Source organism: Mirounga angustirostris, unplaced genomic scaffold, assembly GCF_029215605.1.
Source record: "Mirounga angustirostris isolate CCGP_5_RB_7025 unplaced genomic scaffold, mMirAng1.0.hap1 SCAF_2, whole genome shotgun sequence".
Lineage (NCBI taxonomy): Eukaryota > Metazoa > Chordata > Mammalia > Carnivora > Phocidae > Mirounga > Mirounga angustirostris.
This window is the reverse complement of record NW_026991710.1, coordinates 89,212,190-89,234,424: the sequence shown is the minus strand read 5'-3', so window position 1 is coordinate 89,234,424 and position 22,235 is coordinate 89,212,190. Positions and strand designations below refer to the sequence as shown.

General features: G+C 37.9%; 1 protein-coding gene across 1 annotated transcript in view; it reads left to right on the top strand.

The window, feature by feature from the left end:
- COL25A1 (collagen type XXV alpha 1 chain) overlaps positions 1-22,235 on the top strand; it is a 450,625-nt gene that overhangs the window by 369,395 nt on the left and 58,995 nt on the right. Inside the window, exons 13-17 of the mRNA XM_045880612.2 lie at positions 8,940-8,993; positions 11,031-11,057; positions 13,437-13,481; positions 21,096-21,128; positions 21,556-21,591. Of these exons, the coding sequence (XP_045736568.1) occupies positions 8,940-8,993; positions 11,031-11,057; positions 13,437-13,481; positions 21,096-21,128; positions 21,556-21,591 (195 nt within the window). The remainder of the gene's footprint in view (positions 1-8,939; positions 8,994-11,030; positions 11,058-13,436; positions 13,482-21,095; positions 21,129-21,555; positions 21,592-22,235) is intronic.

The following is a 22,235-nucleotide window of genomic DNA, read 5'->3' as shown; positions in this document are numbered from 1 at the left end:
AAAATATGTTAAATATTCTTAAAATATTAATAAGAACAGACTATGGTTCTCTCTGTACGAGGGGCATTGATAACTCCATAACTCAGAAGCCTCCTGGGTATAGAAGCAAATGTTAGTAAGAACTATTATTTCTTTCTACTACTCTTCACTGATCTTTAGAGTTTTTCCAGCTGGACATAACCACTTAACATTTCTATTAATAATTGGGCACATTCCCTTCCCAAGAGAAAAAAATAATTTATCATTCAAACTATACATAGATTTATCATTGAAGACTATGCTTTAGGAAAGAAGAAATTAGCTGGCTTTTAAAACTTAAAAAAAATCGATATATTATCAAGGGCACATTATGTTGCAAGTCCTGGAATACTTAACAGAACCACTTTTTAGAATAAAGGTATTTATTGGTTATAGAACTTGAAAGCTAATGCGGGCTTCAGCTTTGCTTTGCTCTGGCAACTAAACCTCATCACTAAGAATCCACGTTCTTTTATCTTTTCACCCTGTCTTCCTCCTTGCTGCCTTCATCCTAGTTCCTGCTCTCCCCTTGGTTGTTAGGTGGCTGCCAGTCACGCCTGGGGCTTCCTTCTTTCGTATCAACATGCAGAGACTGAATGAGTGCTTTCCCCCAAACCTCTTACAAAATGTTGGAGCTCCTTTGTAAATGGGCACACAGAGGTCTTGGCCCCCCCTTCTCCCCTGGCTTGGAAAATGTCAGAGGCTGATTAGCTACTGCCACTGCAATTTCTTTTCTAGAAGCCCCAGTCACATGGAAAGTTGCAGGAATCACTAGTTGTGTAATTTAGAAGAGATTCGGGTAATACGAGGGAGCTGGACAACTATGTTATATCTGACTTATCCCAGTCCTAAGAAACTCTTCCACTTCACATAACCCATTTTATCCATTTTTATTATTTCTTCCTAAAACATACATCTTTGTTCTTAATCTTTTTTCACCCATAAGCATGCACATAGTGAACAATTTTTTATATATATACACAGAAAAGGCAATCCTCTGTGGCATCATGCTCTCTGGTTGGTTTTTGCGCATTTTGGTACCTTTCATAAGTTATTTACAAAGTACTGGATAGTGTTTCTCCTAGACCCAGGCAAGCAGTGCTTCTCATTATGCCTCCTCTGTCCCTCCTGTGGTATGACCCTCCCACACAGAGTGAGGAGTCCACAGGGCCAAAGAGGCATGCCTACTCAAAGTCCTACTGAAAGATCACTTCTTGATCACATCCTAGGTACCCACAACCCAAGAATTCCTGCCTCAACTGTCCTGATTCTTGTATTGGCCTCTTCTTTGGGTCCAGAGTCCCACGAGCGACCACACAGCTGGTGTGTGCACCCCTAAAGCCACTATGGGTGGGGAGCTGTGGGCAAAGCTTGCAGGCTGTGATGTTCACATACAACCTCCAGGGCCCTTCTTGGTGAAGAATAGTACTGGGGTTGGGAAGAGATGGGAAGATATTAGAACTGTAGGGTGGAATGTGGGGTCATCCATGTGTACTTCTACCCAGACCTTCAAAGCTTAGGGGTGTGCTCAAGACACATAATTTTCATTAATGTAAATTTCAACCAAATTAATGCAACTTAGCTATTTTCTGTGATCACTAAATTCTTAGCTATCTACGAATTTGACTTTCTTTGTTCAAATGATATTTTGTACATTTCTTAGCAGAACAAAAACTGAAATAGTCATAAGTAGCAGACTTATTTCTGAAATAGTCCATGGCATAATATTATTGCTACAACTGCTATGTTTACTTATTTGGCATTTTAGACATTTGTACTTTTTAAAAAAAGCGTAATGAAGGTTTGATTACTAGGTTCAGTTTAGTTATTACTTTAATCAGTTTAAGGCCCATTTCAGTATATTATCTTAAATAAAATGTTTTTATTAGGCTCCTGGCTGATATACCCGTCAACTTTCTATTCATTAGTATTTGTATTACCAATGTGGACAGAGAGATTCTAATTTTAGGGAGGGATTTTGCTGATTAGATAAACAAGACAGAGCCCTCTACAGGACACCGGATTCGCTGTCCTATAACCAAACCCAAGTGCCCAGGTTTACTGGGTTTTCTTTTGCCAAGTTACAAAGCCTCCTCTGCCTGTAGGCAAGGAGGAGGAAAAGAATTGGAGACTGGGCATGCAAGCAGAAGCCTTTTAGAAACTACTAAATCTCTTTAGGTAAGAGAGAGTAAAGCTGAATGCCCAGGGTGGTCTAGGAGAGATAGGGGAGGAGGGGGAAAGGTGAGATGGAAGCCAGCAAGATGCTCTCTGATGTGACACCTTCCCAGGAACACCAGATAGTCAATCATGAACTTACAAAAGGCCTGGGGAAAGTGGGGTTCTGGAGGCAACTGGTGAAGGGAATTGACTAACCCATTTGAAATGGTCTGGGGCAAAACCGCGATGAACCCCAGCAGAGGGGCCCAGGGGAGCCCTGGATTCTAGACTTCCTTCACCTGTAAAATTGGGCCCTAAGCTGAGTTTAATCAGGTGTCTGAGGAATAAGGAGTCACCAGTTGACATCTTGAGTCCGGCAACAGCAACAAATAGTAATAATATTAATATTATGTAGGTATCATGAGTTCAATAAAATTTTCTAATTCCTATTTAAAGCAATAATAAAATCAAATCTTAGTCCTTAAGAGCAAAGAGAAAGCAAGCATTTAATCTACTCCCACACACTTCAGAGAAGGAAAGCTGAGCCCCACAGAAGCTTAAGCAATTTGCTCTATATCACAAGACCAGAGGAGGAAAACCTGAAATTAGACTGGAGGCTTCCTGAAGCCACTTTCCTCTTTCATGCTCAAATTAAACAGAAAAGAAACATAATAAAAATGTATGAGGTTTCTTTAGATACAAGTTGCTTGGATGGAACACAGGATGGGGAATCGGAAGACCTGGGCTCTGACCTTACATCCGCTCTTTGCAGGTATTTGCCTCTGGAAAAGTTACTCTCTGAATGTGCTTCTTTATCTGTTAAGAATGACTGGCTTGGTTCCTTTCAACTAAAAGATTTCACTGTTTTGTGAGTGCTTCTGCTTAGGGAAGAGCAGATGTGAGTCAGGGTGAGTTCATGAGGTAAATGATGGCATGTGTAAGCTCTGAAAGGGTCTTGTGCGAACTTTAGACAACATGATAATTCATATAACCAGCACTGCCCCAGCTACTGCTCACCCTTCCCCTTAGGCACATGGGGTGCAGGAAGGAGCAGATGGAAGAATATATGGAAATATGTAGAAGGATCCAGTCTCTGTACCCACAGGCAGAACTGTGCAGCGTTCAGTGCTCTCTGCAACCACCCTTCCCCGATAGAGTCCTGGGGGTGCTCGGGGGCATGAGCCTCTTGGAAGCCATGAAAGTTCTGTTCATTCAAGGCATCCTGCCCCTCGCGGGACTCCTCCCCGCAGTGCACCCTGCCCTTCACTTACCCGGAGCTGTCCCTCCCTTCCTCAGCTCAAATGTTTCACACTGACCAACGTGACTTGTAGGTATCACTGCTGGGTTAACATCTCCCCCATCTTTTTCCTGGGTCCCCATCTCTTTTCCCACTGATGGCTGCCACGCTATAGCTGACCAAGTCATCTCTTGCCACCACTCTTATATGTTTTTCAGTTTCCCAGAAGTCTTGCTGTCTCTGTCTCTCACCAGGCCTATAAGGGCTTTACACCTTCATGTGTGCTTAATGTGTATGCATATCCTATATTCATTCATTTCTCCAACATATATGTAACTGAGCAATTACTATGTGTAAGGTACAGTTTCCAGGCAATGTGGAATGAGGAGCGAACAAAATAGACAAAGTTCATATTCTAGTGTGGTAAGAGGGTGGAGGTGGGAAATAGGGTCACCAAATAATATACAGGATTCCCAATTAAGCTTGAATTTTAGATAAACAACCCATAATTTCTAAAATGACTATGTCCCATTCAATATTTGGGATATATGTAACTGAAAAATTGTGTTGCTTATCTGAAATTAAAATTTCAATTGATGTCCTATATTTTTGTTTCTCAAATCTGGCATTCCTAGTAGGGGAGACAGATTTGAAACAAAAAAAGTATACCTTATGTGTTAATTAGTGCAGTAGAGAAAATTAAATAAGATAGTAGGCATAGGAAGTCGTGGTGGGGTATCCAGGCAACCTCTGTAGTAAGGGGACATTTGAGACAAGCCTGAAGGATGTGAGAGGTATGCAAAAAGACAAATGATTTTTCCAAAACATTAATAACACTTACAGGTTGGGGCTAGGATTTTTATTTTATTTTATTGTGTCGTGAAATGCTACATTTCTATAAATTTCAAAATATGTACGTCATTTTGTACCTCCTACATTCACCCAATTTTGTGTTCATATTCATTTGCCATTAGGAAACCAGGGTAGAAAACTAAATTAAGGAAAACTAGAGAGAATAAATAGGAATGGGGAGCAGAAACCCCATTTTCTTGACACTTCCGCAAACAGTTGTATCTAGAAGTCCCTGTTGGGTGCCTCACTGTTTTCAAAGAATCTTCCTCTACCAAGTGTTACTTACCCAATTGCTGCCAAAGCCACTGAAGCCCCAAAGCCCTATAAAAGCACACCCACTCCTCACCATGGCTGCCTGCAGAAGGGGACTAAAAACCAGTCCTGCTCACCCCTCAAACCACTGAGATCCCTCCGTGCACTGTCACTGTCATGAAAAAAGTACACTTGGTGTTTCAGATAGGTGTCAGTGACCACCAACACTCCCGAGCTCCAGAGGCAGGAGAAAACCTTAAAGACTGATGCCATGTTCACAGGGCAGAGAATCTAGTCAGTGATGTTATGATAACGTTGTATGGTGACAGATAGTGGCTATGCTCCTGGTAAGAAGTTGAATCACTATGCTGTCCATCTGGAACTAACGTGACAATGTGTGTCAACTATACTCAAATTAAAAAATTAATAAAGATAAATAAACCTCAAGGAAGAGTTGAAAATTCCGGGAAAAAATAAAAAAAGACCAAAGCCATGTTCTTCTCAGTATCACTCTTTCCATCCACGGCTGGTCCATGTTCCTTGTAGTTATTCTCCTCTTCTGTTTAAATGAGTTCTCTTTGAAAATGCAGTATTTAAAAGCAGCAAAATCGGTTTTGACAAGTGAATGTAAAATTATATCATGCTAAAAATTTTAAGCTACAACTCATTGTAAATTCCCATTGCCAGAACAGAAAACAATTGCCCTCAGGCGAGTGATATTACCTCTAAATGACCTATTTCCCTTTAGCACTTAATCCTCATAAGACAACTCCATTCCTTCCAATCATTTAGTGTTCTTTCAAGTTGCCCCTGATTAGCAGTACCTGAAATAATTGAGTCTTGAGTGATGTCTTATGTTAGAGTTCTAAAGAGCATTTGGTTTGAGGGAGAGAGAGAGAGAGAAGGGAAGGAAGGAAGAAAGAAAATAGCAAGCAGGCTTTCCTAAAAGTCAGTCCAACTTATTTTTAGCTTAAATACACACATCATCATTTGTGAGTAATACACAGGGAATGCTTTAGAATTTAAAGTATAAGAGAGAAAAACCTTATCAATCTACCTGTAGTTAAGATGTTAGCTGCTGTTTTTCATTATTACTATCTTTGGAATATCCTTCAGTACTTGTGAAATGCATTCAGAAATAGATGGACAGATTCTCTTAACAAATAGGAGACCTACTCTCTACACCCAGGAAACCTAATTGTCATTTTTTGTCTGTACTTTTCTGACTTTCTTGCATATGTATATTTTTACTACATTATGTAGTGATGTCATTGTAACTTTATTTGAAGGGGACTCATAATACTTTATGCTCACACACCAGAAAATATTAATACACTACACGACATATGGTTCATTCTTCTTCAATACTTCCTTTTGATTTAGGTCTTTTTATTTCATGAAGTGCAAGAAAACTTTGCTCAAAAAAAAAGTTCTATGACCTCAATTAGATGTCCTCTTAAGTTATTTTTGTATGTATCGTTTTTTTCTGGTTCAAAATCAGCTCTTTGGGCACCGGTTCCTATCATGCCTATTTCGTCTTTATCCCATGAAACACTCAGGCCAGAGTAGAACAGGTAGAAAATTCTCACTAAATGTTAGTTGAATGAATTAATGCCTTCCAGAATCCCGTAGCTTGGACTTGGCGCTCAGGGTTATAGGAACCTCCTAATCTAAGTTTGAATATATTCTTCTTGATATAACTTATTAGAAAGGTAAAATGCTGTGAGTCACTTTCTCACTTTTCCTTCTTTCTATTTTCCCTTGGTTCATTCAGGAAATAGCTTTATTTATTTAAATAGCTTTAAAATTTTGTGAGATACCTATTGAAATTATAAACACACGAAAAAATATTTAACCTTGCAAGTAATAAATGTAGAACTGAGCAAGAGTAAACTCTCATTTGTGCTTATTAAAATTGCCCCCCAAATAATTAAAATTGTGATATCCAATGCTGATGAAGTTGTAAAAAAGTAACACAGAGTGGGGGTCCATCAAAACAGATAAAACTTGAATCCTTTTGGAAAGCAACTTAGAAATATTTACAGAGGTGGGTGTTTTAGTTTATCTTTAATAGCAAAGATTGGCAACAACCAAGTATTCAACTGTTTGGGACAGATTAAACATATGATCACGCCTGAGTTTGATAGATGTTAATCAAACTATTCACAAGACAATCATGAATACTATGTGAAAACAAATTTGTAGTATCAAATAATAAAAAATCAGAATGTCATACTATGTAATAAGCTTACAATTGCTTGAAAATATGTAAGCATAAATAAAAAAGACCAGAAGGAAACAGGACAAACTGAAAACAATTATTATAGGGGTGGAATCATAGGTGCATTTTTTGTTTCCTATTATGTTAAAAGATTATTTTAACAGTATATAAAAATTTTAAAACAGGATCAAGTTTTAGTCCCTCGGTATTCATATATTAAGGAGGATGTTAACCAGATACCTAAGCAATGTCTCTCTTCCTTGCTTCAAAATCTCAGCATGTACTTTGTTCAGTTCCAGGGGCTTAACCATTTTTTTTATTATTATTCTGGCTACCATGGTTATTCTTTGAAAGTCTAAACAAAGTTTGTATTGTTTCCTGGCAGCATCTCTTATTTACATTAAACCATGAGTTATGATATTAGTGCATCCTGTTGTGGATTCTTTGAAGAAAGCCGACTTGATAGCTCTTCTTCTGTTGCAGAGTAAATGATAGTCCTCTTTCCAGGCATATTCTATTTCTGAGTTCTTACTCTTTGTGATGTACAAATAGCCAATCAAAATTTTCCTATAATAGCCATTGCTTTTCTGTCAGCATTTTTGCCATTTATCCAAAGAAAGTGCAAGAGTTACAATTATAGTGTAACTTTATATACAAAGCAGAATTTCTTCCAGGAAGTTAAGACTTTAGCAATTATAATAGTCCAGTATAGTAGTAAAATATTTTTTGCTCTTCTAGAAGGATAATGTAAGCTTCGTATTCTTGGTTTATCTGGGAGGTAAATATAAATCATCTTTATATAAGTTATATTTAGTTCAGGTTTCCATACATTCTTGAAGGGTCATTTATAAATGAGGACTCTAAGCCAAATGATAATGAAGATAGAAATACTCCTATGTATGCTCTCCCAATTTTTAGATGCTTTCATTCATTTTGGAATGCATCATATTGTTATAAGCACAACCTCTTAAGCTAGATCATGAGAGTTGAAATCTTGGCTAGAGTTGTGTAAAACTAGAAAAGTTGCTTAACCTCTCTGTGCTTAATTTCTCCATCTCTTAACTAGAGATAAAGTGGTACTTACCTCATAGAAATTTGTGAGAATTAAGTGAATTGATGAATGTGAAGTTCCTGGCACTTAAAAATGGTACTATTATTATTAATGTACATGTTTTCGAAGCTGAGAGCACAAATATTGAAATGGCACAATCTCTGCCCTGTAGGTGACTTAGAAAACGTGCTTCAAAATCAACTAAATTTGCTGTGAACCTAAAACTGCCCTAAAAATAAAGCCTGTTTTTTTTTTAATCAACTAAGGAGCAACTTTACTCCCTCATTGGAAAGAAGAAAGCTGTCCCATCATTGGTGCACACTCTAAAGGGCTTTGGGAATGTTTTTAAATGAAAATGAAATTCTAGTTGATATGACTTTGAGCCACATGGAAGCAGCAAGAGCTTACCTATCTTACCTTTGCTGCTGGGCACTTCATGACTTCTCCTCTATGGAAAACAATTGCTGGTTCAGAGCCTAGGAAAGCTATTATACAATCTCTTCTTGCTGAGGTGGGAAACTTGTCTGACCTAGTAACCATCATCTTTCTCCTGAATGCCTATCACTCAATAGGACAATGAGAGCCACGGTTCTGAATGTCTTATTCTAATTATTTTTTACAGCGAAGTTGAGAAGAGAAACCAAAGGCATTTTTACTTTTGACTTTTGTGTCAAATGTGTCTAATTTTGTTGGTGTTCAAAGGTGTGTGTGTTCTTTAAGCTTTAGGTTTGGAAACGCTCATTTGATTAAGTCTCATAAATATAATGATTTAGTCTTTATTTTCCTGAGCTGATGAACCACTTAAAAGTTCTCCATCAAGAGAGCTTATGTTTTCAGATGTCTTTAATTCATTCCACAAACATTTATTTATTGCCTACAAGGTACCCAGCACCATGCTAGATACTCATTTCCGTCGGTAAGTTGCTTCAGCTTTCTTAATGGAGAAAAGACTGAACAAAGAAAACTAACCCTGTTTTATCCTTGGCCCCCAGCACATAGAATTTTGGACCAAATGAGCTAGTTTGTATTTACCCTAGTAGGCACTTATTTTTCTACTTCTAGAGCATTATTGGATAGCTATATCCTGTAATAATCTATATAATGTATGGATTTTGTGTATTTTATTTAATAGTATCTATTTTTTTCATGAGGGTGAGCCCGGGTTGCCTGGAACAGTAGGACAAAACGGAATACCAGGGCCAAAGGTTAGTACAAATGAAACCAAGCAGAATCATTTGAGATATGAGTTTTCATGAAATTGTAAGCTGTAACAATTTTTTATATCCCACTGGTTTTACTGGGATGGAATATTTGTCAGTAGTATAATCTGCTGCAGTATAGAAGTTTGTGACTAATGACTAAATTGTTTAAGATCCTCATTAGCATTAAAAATGCAGAAAAACAAATAAGATAACAGTTGTCAAAATTTTTATTCTGGGATACTTCAGTAACGTGAGAAAAAGCCCATATTTCAAATATGACTCTTGTCATTTTGCCACTTAATGAGTGTATTAAAATGTAGGCCTTGTCCATACTGCCTCAAATGTGCATAATATTTATAAGACTTACTAAAGATGATTTTCACAGTGCCACTGTGGCCTTTCCTCAATATTTGGTCACCTCCAACACTTACACATATAAGCAGTTAATCAAATGAAGAGCAGAATAAAGATGTGGCATGTTTTGCTTTGTTTTTTTAAGATGTTTACTTTTTTAAAGTAATCTCTACACCCAATTCACAACTGCTAGATGAAGAGTGGTACGCTCTACTGGCTGATGTGGCATGTCTAAAATTTAAAAATGGATATAGTCTGAATTACTAAATAGGGAAAACATATAACGAGGATTTTTGGGGGTTGCAAATTTTCTTTGTTTTTTTGAAGAACAAATGAATCTGTTAAATATAAAAAGATTGGTGACAGTTTAGTTTAAACCAAACAGGCAGACAAATCCCAAATCCTTTGATGAGTGAACATCCCTTGAAGTACATAACTAATGTCTAATCCCGTCAGCTGTGCGGGTGTGTATCTGTACCCACAGATGCCTGTCAGCTGATTTTACAGATCACATTGCTATTGACAGGCGCCTAGGACAGACCTAAAATTTATAGACCTGCCCTTTGTCCTGCAGGAGAGGAAAGGAAATATTCCTTCTGGGACTACAGCCATTCTCCTGTCTTTTCCCCTCTCTTGCTCCATGCTAAACAGCCAAATGATAAGAGTTAATGCTTAATGCATGTTCTCAGGTCTATTCTTCTGTTGCCTAGCAACCATCAGGATGGATGTTGAGCACTGAAAGGTGGCCAGAAATTCAGAAAGCCCAAGGGTCAGACTGAGTCCCAGCAAATGAAAAGAGTCTTGCCTCCAAACTGACTTCGAGGGGTTTTTAAATTAAAAAACACAATAATCATCTTAAGCCAATTTTTTTTAAGCAGGCTGATCTCATGGCAACACTTACTGATGCTTTTCATAAGAAGAATATTATCATAATGTGTATGATTCACTTTAGAATTCTCCCACTCCATCACCTATGCCTTCCTGGGTAAAGTGAAAATAAGGATTCTCTTCAAAGCACAGTTTGGCATTTTAGTCCTCATATGGTCCAGGTCATATGACTGGACTAGAATGGACTCTGCCCCATTCTAGTCTCTTTCCTGAAGGTACCACTGCTGCCTAAAATATACCTGATTTGGAACATGCTGGTTACCAGCAGGTTAGGGAGAATTCATGACACTCTGAAGGAGTCCAAGTTCAGGACCGTGTTTATGATCATGTTTGAAGAAGACAGATGGGAGAACTACACAGACTCCAGACCCCTGAAATGATCTATACACTGAGGGCTGCTTTGAGTAAAAGACCATGAAAGAATGTGCTAGCCCACCTTACTGCTTCTGAGTTTGGAGGAAATAAAAACTTGAAAACTAAGAAGCTGCTAAAGACATTGAACTGGTACCACATTGTTCTTAATGCCCCAAAAGCTGGATTCTGGATGATAATTTTAAATACCTTTCTTTAGTCCTTTAAAAGCAAAGAACTAAGATTACATTTGATATTGATATCCATGCCCAATTCTTCAGGAAACTCATCTTACCATTTGTTTTCAATATAGCAATTCTATGTTGCCAAAATAGAAAGTGTCGCATATAATTGACTTAGTATGTTCAATATCTGATTTTGGTAGGTGGTGTTTAATTGGGTGTTTTATAATTTAATGTGTCACTCAATCTTTGTTCTTTTGCTCAGGGAGAACCTGGAGATCAAGGCGAAAAGGTAGGAATGATTCTGCCTGTAATTATCTTTTTTTTTTTTCCCTAAAGAGGTATCAAACCAAAATATATAGAGGTATGGATGACTACATAGCAATAGATATAGATCCATAGATAGATATAACAACCACTGTTCGTGTCAAACTCTTAATTAGTAGGAGAGAATAGTGTAATTCTTATGTATGGACAGAGGTTTGGGTAAAAAGGTTTAAAGAAATGGAGGGAAAGGAAGATATTTGAACATTCTATGTCAAGCTTCTAAGTGGTTTTCAAAAATCCCTAGGTCTGCAAAACTTCTGTTTTTACCTACTTGCTATTGCCACCCCAGTGCTTTTCTAAGCATCCATATCTCTCCCTACTGCTTCTTAGGTCATGAAGTTAAAGGAATACAGATGTTTACCTGCAACAAATACATTGGAAATTGCCCCACAAAGAATTCCTATAAAAAAGCAAAAAGAGAAACAAAAGGAGGAGGAGAGTGCCATATGTTAAATTTCTCACAGATGTCCTTCCTGACTACTTTTGGGGCGTTCTGATTATTTTTAGACTCTCAGTGCATACCGTGGTGCTAATTTTTCTGGTTCTCATGCTATTTACTTTAATAATGCTTGAGAAACGTGCTGCCTGCGTAGGAAGCTACCAACACATTACACCATGCTCTTCAGAAGTGATGTGATCGTTCTGATAAATTAATATCATCACCTCTAATCCTAAAAGAAGTACATCTAAAGACCCCGCACGCTTCTTGAATGTAACTGTATTTTTCGGCACTGTGAGGCAAAAATTAAAAAGGGATTTATTTAAATGGAGGGAGAGCAAAGCAGAGGGGACGGCTCAGTCAAACCCTTCATTTCGTGACCACTCTGAGCCAGTCTTCCTAATAAGAAAGTTTGTTGTGTCTGTTTTGTTTTTTAATAAAGGGATTTCCAAGCAAACTTTTGAAAAGTATGCTAATAGGCTGCCTGTCAAAGGTTCCTCATAAGAGATTATCAGTATATTTATTTGGTGTCCAACCAGTTCCTTGTAATTAACCTGAAATTAATTAGTCATCAGATCACTCTTTTGTGTAGAAATTAAGGAGGGGAAAGGATCAGTGCCAGCACCATCCCAGGGATTCATCAGATAGAGCCGCTCCAGCTCCCAGGCTCTGTGGTGTGTCGATCACCATAGACAAACACCTGAGCAGGTTAGCTTCATATGTATGTGAAACACGAAAAGAAAATGGAGAGAAAAAATAAGTCTCTCTCCCCCACATCTCTTCCCTCTTCCAGGGAAACCATCATCAGTACTTTATCTCTTATTTAAAGGAAATTTTTAAATGATGCAAAAGTGACCTCTTATGAAGCTAAACAGAAGGGTGTTCCAGCTTATGGAATCTATGAACAATAATGCATTGTTACCGCTAATGGCTATCAGCTTATGCTGCATCAGATACTGGCCTAGTTGCTTTACACACAGCATATTGTTTATTTCTTATAACCCCGTAAAGCATTCTTGCCCTTCTGTTACACATGTGAAACGTGATGTAGGGAGCATTTCATTTGCCCAGTAGGTGCTGGAGCTGGGCTCAATCTCTCTGGCGCCAAAGTCCATGATGTTTCCACTATAACATGCTGTAAGACTTAAATGAAAGAATTCAGCTTTGAAGGAATCAAAGCATGGATAATGAGTGAATGACTTTTTTTTCCTAATGCATTGCTTTGTGGTAGAAAAGAGATGTGAGGGAATAAGCACAGGAAATCTCAAAAATAACCCAGAAAGCATAAACTCTCCAATTTCTGTTACTATAATTAAAAAAGAGAGTGTTCAAATAAAATATAAAGTTCATTTCACAAATGCAAAACACATAGGTGCAGACAAATTAATCTTCCGCCCACAGTTTTGAGGGCTGTGTCATGCACTTTGAAGCCCTGGAGATTTGATTTGAGCTGAACTTGAAGACAGAGTAGGATTTACACAGAGAGAAGGGGCGGGGGGGCAGGAGCTCAGGTGGCAGGAATGGCAGGAAGGAAGGACACGCTGGTGCTAAGGCATGCGGCATATTGAGGGAATGGTCAGGAAAAAGGCTTTCTTGAGGAGAAAAGGCATATCGTTAAGGAGACTTTACGTGCCAGAATGAGCTAGTAGAAGTCAGAGAAAGTACTGCTTTCTGTTGCTATCATAGAATAGTTTAAAACTGTTCAGCTATGTTCATTGTAATAAATTTTATTTGGACCACTTGATATCAGGCAGCTGTTCAAGTAAAAATACATTAGCTCTGTAGAACATTTGCAACAGATTTTAATATATAGTGCACATGAAAGCAAACTCAAAATAATGAAGGCTACTGTGTGTAATGTCACCGATATATGTTACTATATCTCTCCCCCCCCACCCCGTTTAGGGAGAAGCTGGAGAGAATGGCCCCAAAGGTGACACAGGCGAAAAGGTACAGTGTTGTAAAATATGAAAGAGTATGTGTATGAGCAAGAAATATTATTTCATGTATGTGAACACAGAAGATTTTGAGACAGGTAAATGAGTGGTAGTAACTTAGTGTGATAAGATGGGAAATAATTCCACAATTTTAGAGAACATTTGAATATCTAACTTATGAAGGTGATCGTTCCACAAACTCCTAGCTACAAATTTAAATATTTTATTTTTTTAATTTTTTAAAAATATATTTTTTTAATTTATTTGACAGATAGAGACATAGCGAGAGAGGGAACACAAGCAGGGAGAGTGGGGGAGGGAGAAGCAGGCTTCCGGCAGAGTAGGGAGCCCAATGTGGGGCTCGATCCCGGACCCTGAGATCATGACCTGAGCCGAAGGCAGATGCTTAATGACTGAGCCACCCAGGCGCCCCCAAATTTAAGTATTTTAAAAGTAGAATGGTATGTCACAAATTCTAGAAAATGTGTAGCTAGGTTTGCAGTAATATGGCCTTCAAAGAAGAAAACCATTTATTCATGTGTAAGTGGGGCACTCCCTTGATACTCAGAGATATAAAAATAAAGTTTCTGAAGTGATTCCATTTGTTCCGATTTGGGGAGAGAATAAGGATTGGGATGAGATTTAAAAGTTTGAAAGTAAATGTCATTTGATTAGAGACTCTAATGCAATCTTGAAAATTTGCCTTGACCTGAAATCTACTAAATCCAGATATTTTGCCAGGCTTTGTGTTGTATTTTCTTTTTTTTAATCTTTTAAATCATTATTAGCATCTATATTACAGTGGTCTTGTGGCTCATCTTTCTACCTCTTCTCAACACCCCCCTCCCCGTCTATCATTGTAGCTTCTGCTTTGGCTTCATACTTCACAGATATCTCTGGCATAAGAAGGGTATTTCACTTCACTTGTGCTGTAAAGGACTAAGAAAAAGATCTTTTAAGAAACTGAAAATAGAATAGTCAGATTTTCATGTAAATCAAGCTAAGTAATTGAGTTATCGATAAAAGATTTATTCATTTAAGCTTAGAGTTGAGGATAAAAATATTTCACTTTGAAAATTATTACAGTACAGATGGATAATGTTAGTCATAAAAGCATCCCCATAAAATAAAGAGAAATTTATCTTTCTCATTCTTATAAATATTAATATAAATATGGCATGGATGGTAGGAATGAATTAATATCACCAAGTCGCAGTTATGTTTGTATTCAAAGAGCAGTCCAGAAATTAGAGTGGACCCTCAGTCTCTTGTAGACTGGGGTTTCCCACCCTCATCATTATTGACATATTGGGCCAGATAATTCTTTGTTGTGGGGGCTGTTCGATGTTTAACATCACTCCTGGCCTGCGGCCGCTAGATTCCAATAGTTGTGACAACCAAACCTATTTCTAGACATTGCCAAATGGCCCCTGGGGCACAAAATCACTTCTAGTTGAAACCATTGTTGTAGACCCATTTTATATACCTGTCAAATTTAATTATCATGCTGCAATCAAATATGACATACATATGCTTAATACTTAATAAGACCAATGGTGTACTTCGATCACTCTCGAAGTCAGAATTTCAAACCCCAGATATATAAACTTGGATGTTATATTTAACTTTCTTGTTTATACTTAAAACCAGAGGTCAGCAAACTTCCTATTAAGGGCCAGAAAATAAATATCTTAGGTTTTCTGGGCCTTGTGGTCTCTGTCACCACTACTCAACTCTGTTCTTACAGTGTGACAGCAACCATAAACAGTATGTCCAGAAATGAGTATGACTATGTTCCAATAAAAGTTGATTTCTGGGCACTGAAATTTTAATTTCATGAAATTTTCACATGTCATGAAATATTATTGTTCTTTGATTTTTTTTTTTTTTTTTTTTAGCCATGTAAAAATGTAAAAACCATTCCTAGCACATGGGCCACACAAAAGCAGGTGCTAGCTGGAGTTGGCCCACGGGCCTTAGCTGCCAGTCTCTGCTTAAAGAAAGGAAATCTTCTAAACAGAGGGCGTTTTTTTCAAGTGAAAAAAGCTTATGCCAAGTCTGAACTACACCTATGTGGATTCCTGTAGAGAATTTTATGCTTTAGAAGATGTATTTTTAAAGCTTCATTTTTGGAATGTAGGCCAATAATTGTTTCTTTAATGACACATTTTAAGTTTCAATTTTCCAGTAGTAAAGCAACTTTTTTTCTTTGCAAATCATTTACCATACCGACTCACATAGAGTAAACTCTCAATAAATGTTAGCTTTCTTACCACATGGAAATTGAAATCAACTAGATGGGCTGTTTTCTTTTTTATCAAACATTTTATTAGTCAACTGAAATTAAGTACAAGAAATGCTTCAGTTAAAAGGGAAATCATTTCTATAAACTTTCAATGGGCCTAAAAGGGAATTGTAAATAAGAATCTGTAATGTATAATATGTAATCTGACCTGTAGCATTCATCCCGGGAATGCTGTAATTGGAATATAATTTTTGATGCGTTTTTTAAAACATTTCCTGCTTCTGTCATATAATTTGTTTCCAGTATGTTGGAAACACTCTTCTCACGGCCTTTGGGTTCAGTATGTGAAACTCATTCATCATTTACCAAGTTTGAGATGTAAAATCAAAAAATTCTTCTTTTTTCTGCCATTGAAGTAGTAAATTACGTCATTGACTGATTCACTTTAATAGGATTTTTTTTTCCTTTTGATCCAACTCTGTGCCTTTGGATGGTAAAGCAATCTAAACCTTTCCAGACTGGTCATCTGGAAATGCTGTGGAGCTGTAAAAACCATGAGGCTGGGTTTTGTCCCTGCCAGCAACTGCAGTATACTCTAGGCTTGAGAGTCACACACCAAAGAACGATTTCAATCATGTGTGGAGTTACTACGCAAAGGTCATGTTCTGCTCTTCGGAGCGTAATCCCACCAACAAATGTAGAAATGGCTTTGTTATCTCTTTCGAGCAACTTGAAAGTAGGTGTTTGTGCGGCAAGCTGAATGGTTTGATCGTGCCCATCTGTTATTCACAATTCAGTCTGCTGATTCGGAAGCTCCACCTTCGCGGTCTTGGGACAACCCGACAGGTGCCTTCACTTTCTCTGGTCCCTCAGTCTCCACTCCCGGAAAAACACTGCCTTCTTGGTTTATGCCTACATAGCATCTTTGATTTGCATCCTCTGAGCCTTTGCAGAAGCCGCACCCATATTTGGAGCAACCATCAAATTGTCTGTTCTTAAAATCACATGTGAAGGTCTATCTCCGCGGGCCCACACCCCCCGGTCAGTGCGGGGCCCTCTCTAACTCGGCACGTGTGGTTGCCTCGGCTTCGAACACTCCTACTGTCTGTCCACTCCCACCTCCACCATCAATTCTTCAGTCCCCTGAGACCTTAATTTGTAGGTCATTTCCCTGGGGCAGCCTTTCAGTCTCCTTCAGATTGGTTAGGTTACCTACTCTGTGCTCCCACAACACTCTTTAAAATCCCTTTCTTTTCTTTTTTTTTTTTTTACTTTTTTTTTTATTCTTATGTTAATCCCCATACATTACATCATTAGTTTTAGATGAAGTGTTCCATGATTCATTGTTTGTGCACAACACCCAGTGCTCCATGCAGAACGTGCCCTCTTTAATACCCACCACCAGGCTAACCCATCCTCCCACCTCCCTCCCCTCTAGAACCCTGTTTGTTTTTCAGAGTCCATCGTCTCTCATGGTTCGTCCAGCCCTCCGATTTCCCCCGCCTCATTCTTCCCCTCCCGCTACCTTCTTCTTCTTCTTCTTCTTCTTTTTTTTTTTTCTTAACATATATTGCATTATTTGTTTCAGAGGTACAGATCTGAGATTCAACAGTCCTGCACAATTCACAGTGCTTACCAAAGCACACACCCTCCCCAGTGTCCATCACCCAGCCACCCCATCCCTCCCACCCCACCCCCCACTCCAACAACCCTCAGTTTGATTCCTGCGATAAAATCCCTTTCTTAACTGTTATCAGGGTTTATTGTCATTCCTTGTTTAACTGGACATCCATCTAGCTCATTGGGAAAGAAAAAAACACATAAATAAACAAAAAACCTCTATGATGCCAAACTACTCCCAGCACCAATCCAAGGTCCTGGCACATACTTGTGAGATAATCAATATTTATTGAATAAAAAGTTTGTTTTCCTTTCAACTGCTTTTTATTTTCATGGAATGGTAGAACTTTTTCCTGTGACATGCATTTGTTTATCATGTCTTCTGCTATATACAGAAATAACAGTATTTCCCAAACATGAGAATCTTCCTATTTTTCTTTAAAAAAAATGGAAAGAAAGGAAGAAGAAGAAAGTATTTTTCATGCTTTCAATCAATAACATTTTTGTGTGTGTGTATTAGTATGTGACTGTCATGAGCACAGGCCAAGGGCGGGGACTGTAAGTGCATTGCTCCCTGTTCTCACCCACCTCCCCGCATCCCTGCAAACAGAACACGGCTGGCTCATAATCAGTGCTCAACAAACAACTTATCGAATGAATTAATGAATGATAAAAATGTCACCACATTCACTTCATTTATCTGCTTAGACTTTATTAATACATACATAACATTATATACTAACTATTGTGTTTGAAAATAATCACGACCAAAAACAGAAACTCTCTGTGTTTGAATGATCAAAAGTCTAATTCATTTATCTCGAGTGTCTTCTCAAAGGATTTTCCCATTTGTGACTCGCCCTGTGGAAACGTGTTTCTAGACCAGCCAACTTATGAAGCAAAGAGTGTACTTAAGACATGGTTGGGTTTTTCTGACTTTAATCCTGTATTCACTTTCACTTTTGGAGGAATGAGGATTATAACACTGACTGTTTTATTTCCACTACTTGCAGGACTATCCTTTAAAATGTTTAACTTATGACTGTCTTTCAGCAGTTGTCTTGCCACTTAAAAGTTATAAAAATTCCTCGAGATTTCACAGTCTAAGTTTTTAAAAAGAGAATTAAAATATCACTCACAGTCCCCTCAAATGAAACTGCTCCAATTTCCACAAATAAATCAGCCTTTCAGGAAACTGTCTTTTTCTCTCCATCCACTTTCTATGAGAACTAAATCTAGTCCTTAGTCTCATTGGTAGATTACCCAGCCACTTTCCATTAGGACACTAAAAATAAAAGGTTTTAAACTGCAGTTAATACAAGCGACTTCCTTTTATTTACAAGTTTACTGCAACTTTTAAGCCCTGTTGTCAAAATGAAAAAAACCAATAATTCTTATTCTAATAAAAAGAACATGGCAATGGAACTTAGGAAGTTCAAAATTCACTTATCCTCTAGTTCCTTCAGTTTCCTTATGAAAATAGTAATATCTGCCCTATCTCATCAGAGTTTTATGGGGTATAAATGAGATGAGAGAAGGGAGTTAGCAAAGTCAAAATTGCTTTTAGGAATACAAAGGTGTTATTGTGCAAAATATTGCAAACCTGATTCATTGGTGTTGATAGCTTTCAGATTTGATTTAGTAGAAATAAGTATTATTTTATTAGCCACATCTATTTCACTCCCCATTTGGAACTCAGTTGAATGTAAATGATCAGAAAGAGAAGTCAGTATAAGACAGTATTTAGGGCCCTTATATTTTGTCATGTTTTAATTTTTCCTTGGGTAATAACAATTACAGACATCAAAGAAGCTCACATATGTATCAGTTTCTTCAGTAAGTTAATTTATGATTTCCTTCTCCTTCCTAAGCTTTTCCCTCCTAATTTTTTTTTTTCATTTTGATCCTTGACTCCTGACTTGTTTAAAACATTCTTTTTGAGATTTGTTCATTCACTTGCCATAAAGGTACTGAGCATCTCCTATGGGCTAAGCACTGAATAAAAGTAGACACTGAATATGCCCCCATGTGGCTGATTGTCTGATGAAGGGACAGACAATGAATGGGCAGAAAATATAAATACGTAATTATGAAGTGAGCTATGCAGGACATGAACAGAGCTCAATGCTGTGCAGTAGGATATTGTATGTGAGGGGTATGTGTCTGAAGTTGGTTGGTGAAGTGTTCTTTGAGGCAAAACCACGTAAGCTGAGACCTCAAGAAAGAGAAGGTGCCAGCCTGGAGAAGAGGTGGGAAGAATTGGGCGAGGGGGACCAGTGCTCCATGGACAGAGGCCTGAGGCCTCATCTGTGTCTCTAAAAGAGAGTAATGAGCAGCTTCCTAAATCCAGAACAAGGAACCAGATCCCTGGAGTTCCTTGAACACTTGCATGGATATGACAGCTGAAGAAATTCCATTGTGTACCTTCCTCCTGTGGCAGTTCCTATTTTCTCGACAGTCTCAAATGGCTGTTTTCTCCCTCTTTTTTTTGCTTGTAGCATGTTCATGGGACAGGGGGGTTAGAAGGAATTTGAAAACCAAGGCACTTTTGTTGGCCTCATTTTAGAAATAGATGGACATTAAGGAGGGCACGTGATGTAATGAGCACTGGGTGTTATATGCAACTGATGAATCATTGAACACTACATCAGAAACTAATAATGTACTATATGTTGGCTAATTGAATTTATTTTTTATTATTATTTTTTATTATGTTATGCTAATCACCATACATTACATCATTAGTTTATTTTTTATTTTTTTATTCTTATGTTAATCCCCATACATTACATCATTAGTTTTTGATGGAGTGTTCCATGATTCATTGTTTGCGTATAACACCCAGTGTTCCATTCAATACGTGCCCTCTTTAATACCCATCACCAGGCTAACCCATCCCCCCTCCCCCACCCCTCTAGAACCTTCAGTTTGTTTCTCAGAGTCCATAGTCTCTCATGGGTAAAAAAAGAAAGAAGCAACATTCTTAACTAACCTCCATATTCTTTTCCACGAATCCCTCTCTGCTGATTTTATAAGCATATTTGCTTTGGGAATGTAGTCACCCTCTGTGGTATCCCGATGGAGTACAGTACCTTTTAGGAAAGCAGATTCTACCTCAAGATTTTCTCTCAGGTCTTACATATGTCCCTGTCACCCAGGAGTCATCCATCATCCTGTAATTTTCCGGTGACTGTGTCACAATGAAATAAGTGTAAAGCTAGAGAAAATGTGCTGGTCATAACTGTGACAGTGCCTCGTGAGTTAAACAAACCGACCTGCTACGTGGCTTTTTCCAACTCGACATCATTAACCCTTTGACTTTATCTCTTGAACCCTGACTTTCTGAAGACTGAGAGGGTCAAGGAACTCCCAGTAACTGAGAGCCCGTGACATTCATACATTCCAGGAATAGAGAAAACCAAAATCCCAGATCTCAAAATTATAATTTATTACTTTAGAATACACTTTTAGCACTGTATCAAGGGAAGAGATACATATTTATATGTTTCTATTGACCTCAAGGAATATAGCCCTTAAGTATTTTGCATTCAAAATAAACCCATGTTTTTAGAAAGTGCATTGTTTAGCTTGGAAATTGTTGACATCTTAATAGATGCCATGTTGGAATGGTCTTATGGAGCGTAGTCAGGCCTGTTAGTCATGGGGCTCCTTTGAGTGCCATGTTGATAATGGCTGTCTGTGTGCTTGTGTGTTTCCTATTCTCATAACTTGTGGACTAATCTCTCATGCGTTTTGTTTTAGGGTGACCCTGGATCATCTGCTGCAGGAATTAAGGTAACTATCACCTTGCGAGTGCTTGTACCCCAGGAGTTACAGTTTTGAATTTTATAAACCTCTACTTTCTCTTCTTTTGTACCAGTTTTGATGGTTATAACTGTTTTTATTCTTCTGCAATAATCAGCTCCCAAACTCAACAGAGAGTATCTGCTGGAAATCTGATAAAGGCTTAAATAAGAGGTCTTGCCTTCACTTTCTCTGCAGTTGGTTTTTATGGAAATAGGGATTTGTATGTGAGCTTTAGGTATGTTCACAGCAAAAAAAATTTCCTGTCTCTGGTGAGATATAGAGTAATAGAATAAAGTGAATGAAATGCATGTGATCAAGAAGGCTAGGCCATCTCTGTGAAAGTGTCCAGAGGCCTAAAGGTTTTGGAAAATTCTTGTAAGATTGTTTTTATCATCTTTGGTTTTCTTTTGGCCAGGGGGAACCTGGAGAATCTGGTCGTCCAGGGCAAAAGGTAATACCTCTCTTCTAGTGTTCTTTGTACTGCCTCGTATTTGCCATTTTATACCTACTATCCACTGTGTGATATGAAAACCATGATTGGAAAATGATGTAGTTTTCATGCTTTGCATGCGGAGTGTTATTGATTGTTTTGCATTTTAAAAGGGTTGATGCTGACCATGGCAAAATAGGAAATGCCCTGTACATGTGAAAAAGATGCTTTATAAACTAAGGTCTGCATATACTCAGCTGTCTGAGGCTAACAAAGATCGTCGGGTTGGAATGCCAACAACTTATCTTGCATGTTTAAAGTTACTCTGCATGTTTCTATCATTCATGAGAAGAAATGAATATTTACTAAACTGTTTCAGTTGGGAATGATAGCTTCTTATATTCCTTATATTCCTTTTTCTTTCATTTCAAATACTTCCCTACTGATAATTTTTTTGTGTGAATTGTATCTACCTCTGCAGTGATGTTATGTTATACAAACCAGATTTGTTAATAAACGAAGTTTTAATTGGAGACACTAGCCAAGCACTTTAACCAATCTGTGAATACATACATGGATTTCTTTTAATCATTTATACTTCACTTCAGTGATAAATTAGAGGATATGCAGTGATAATGTTTAGATTCATATTCTCATTTGAGTCT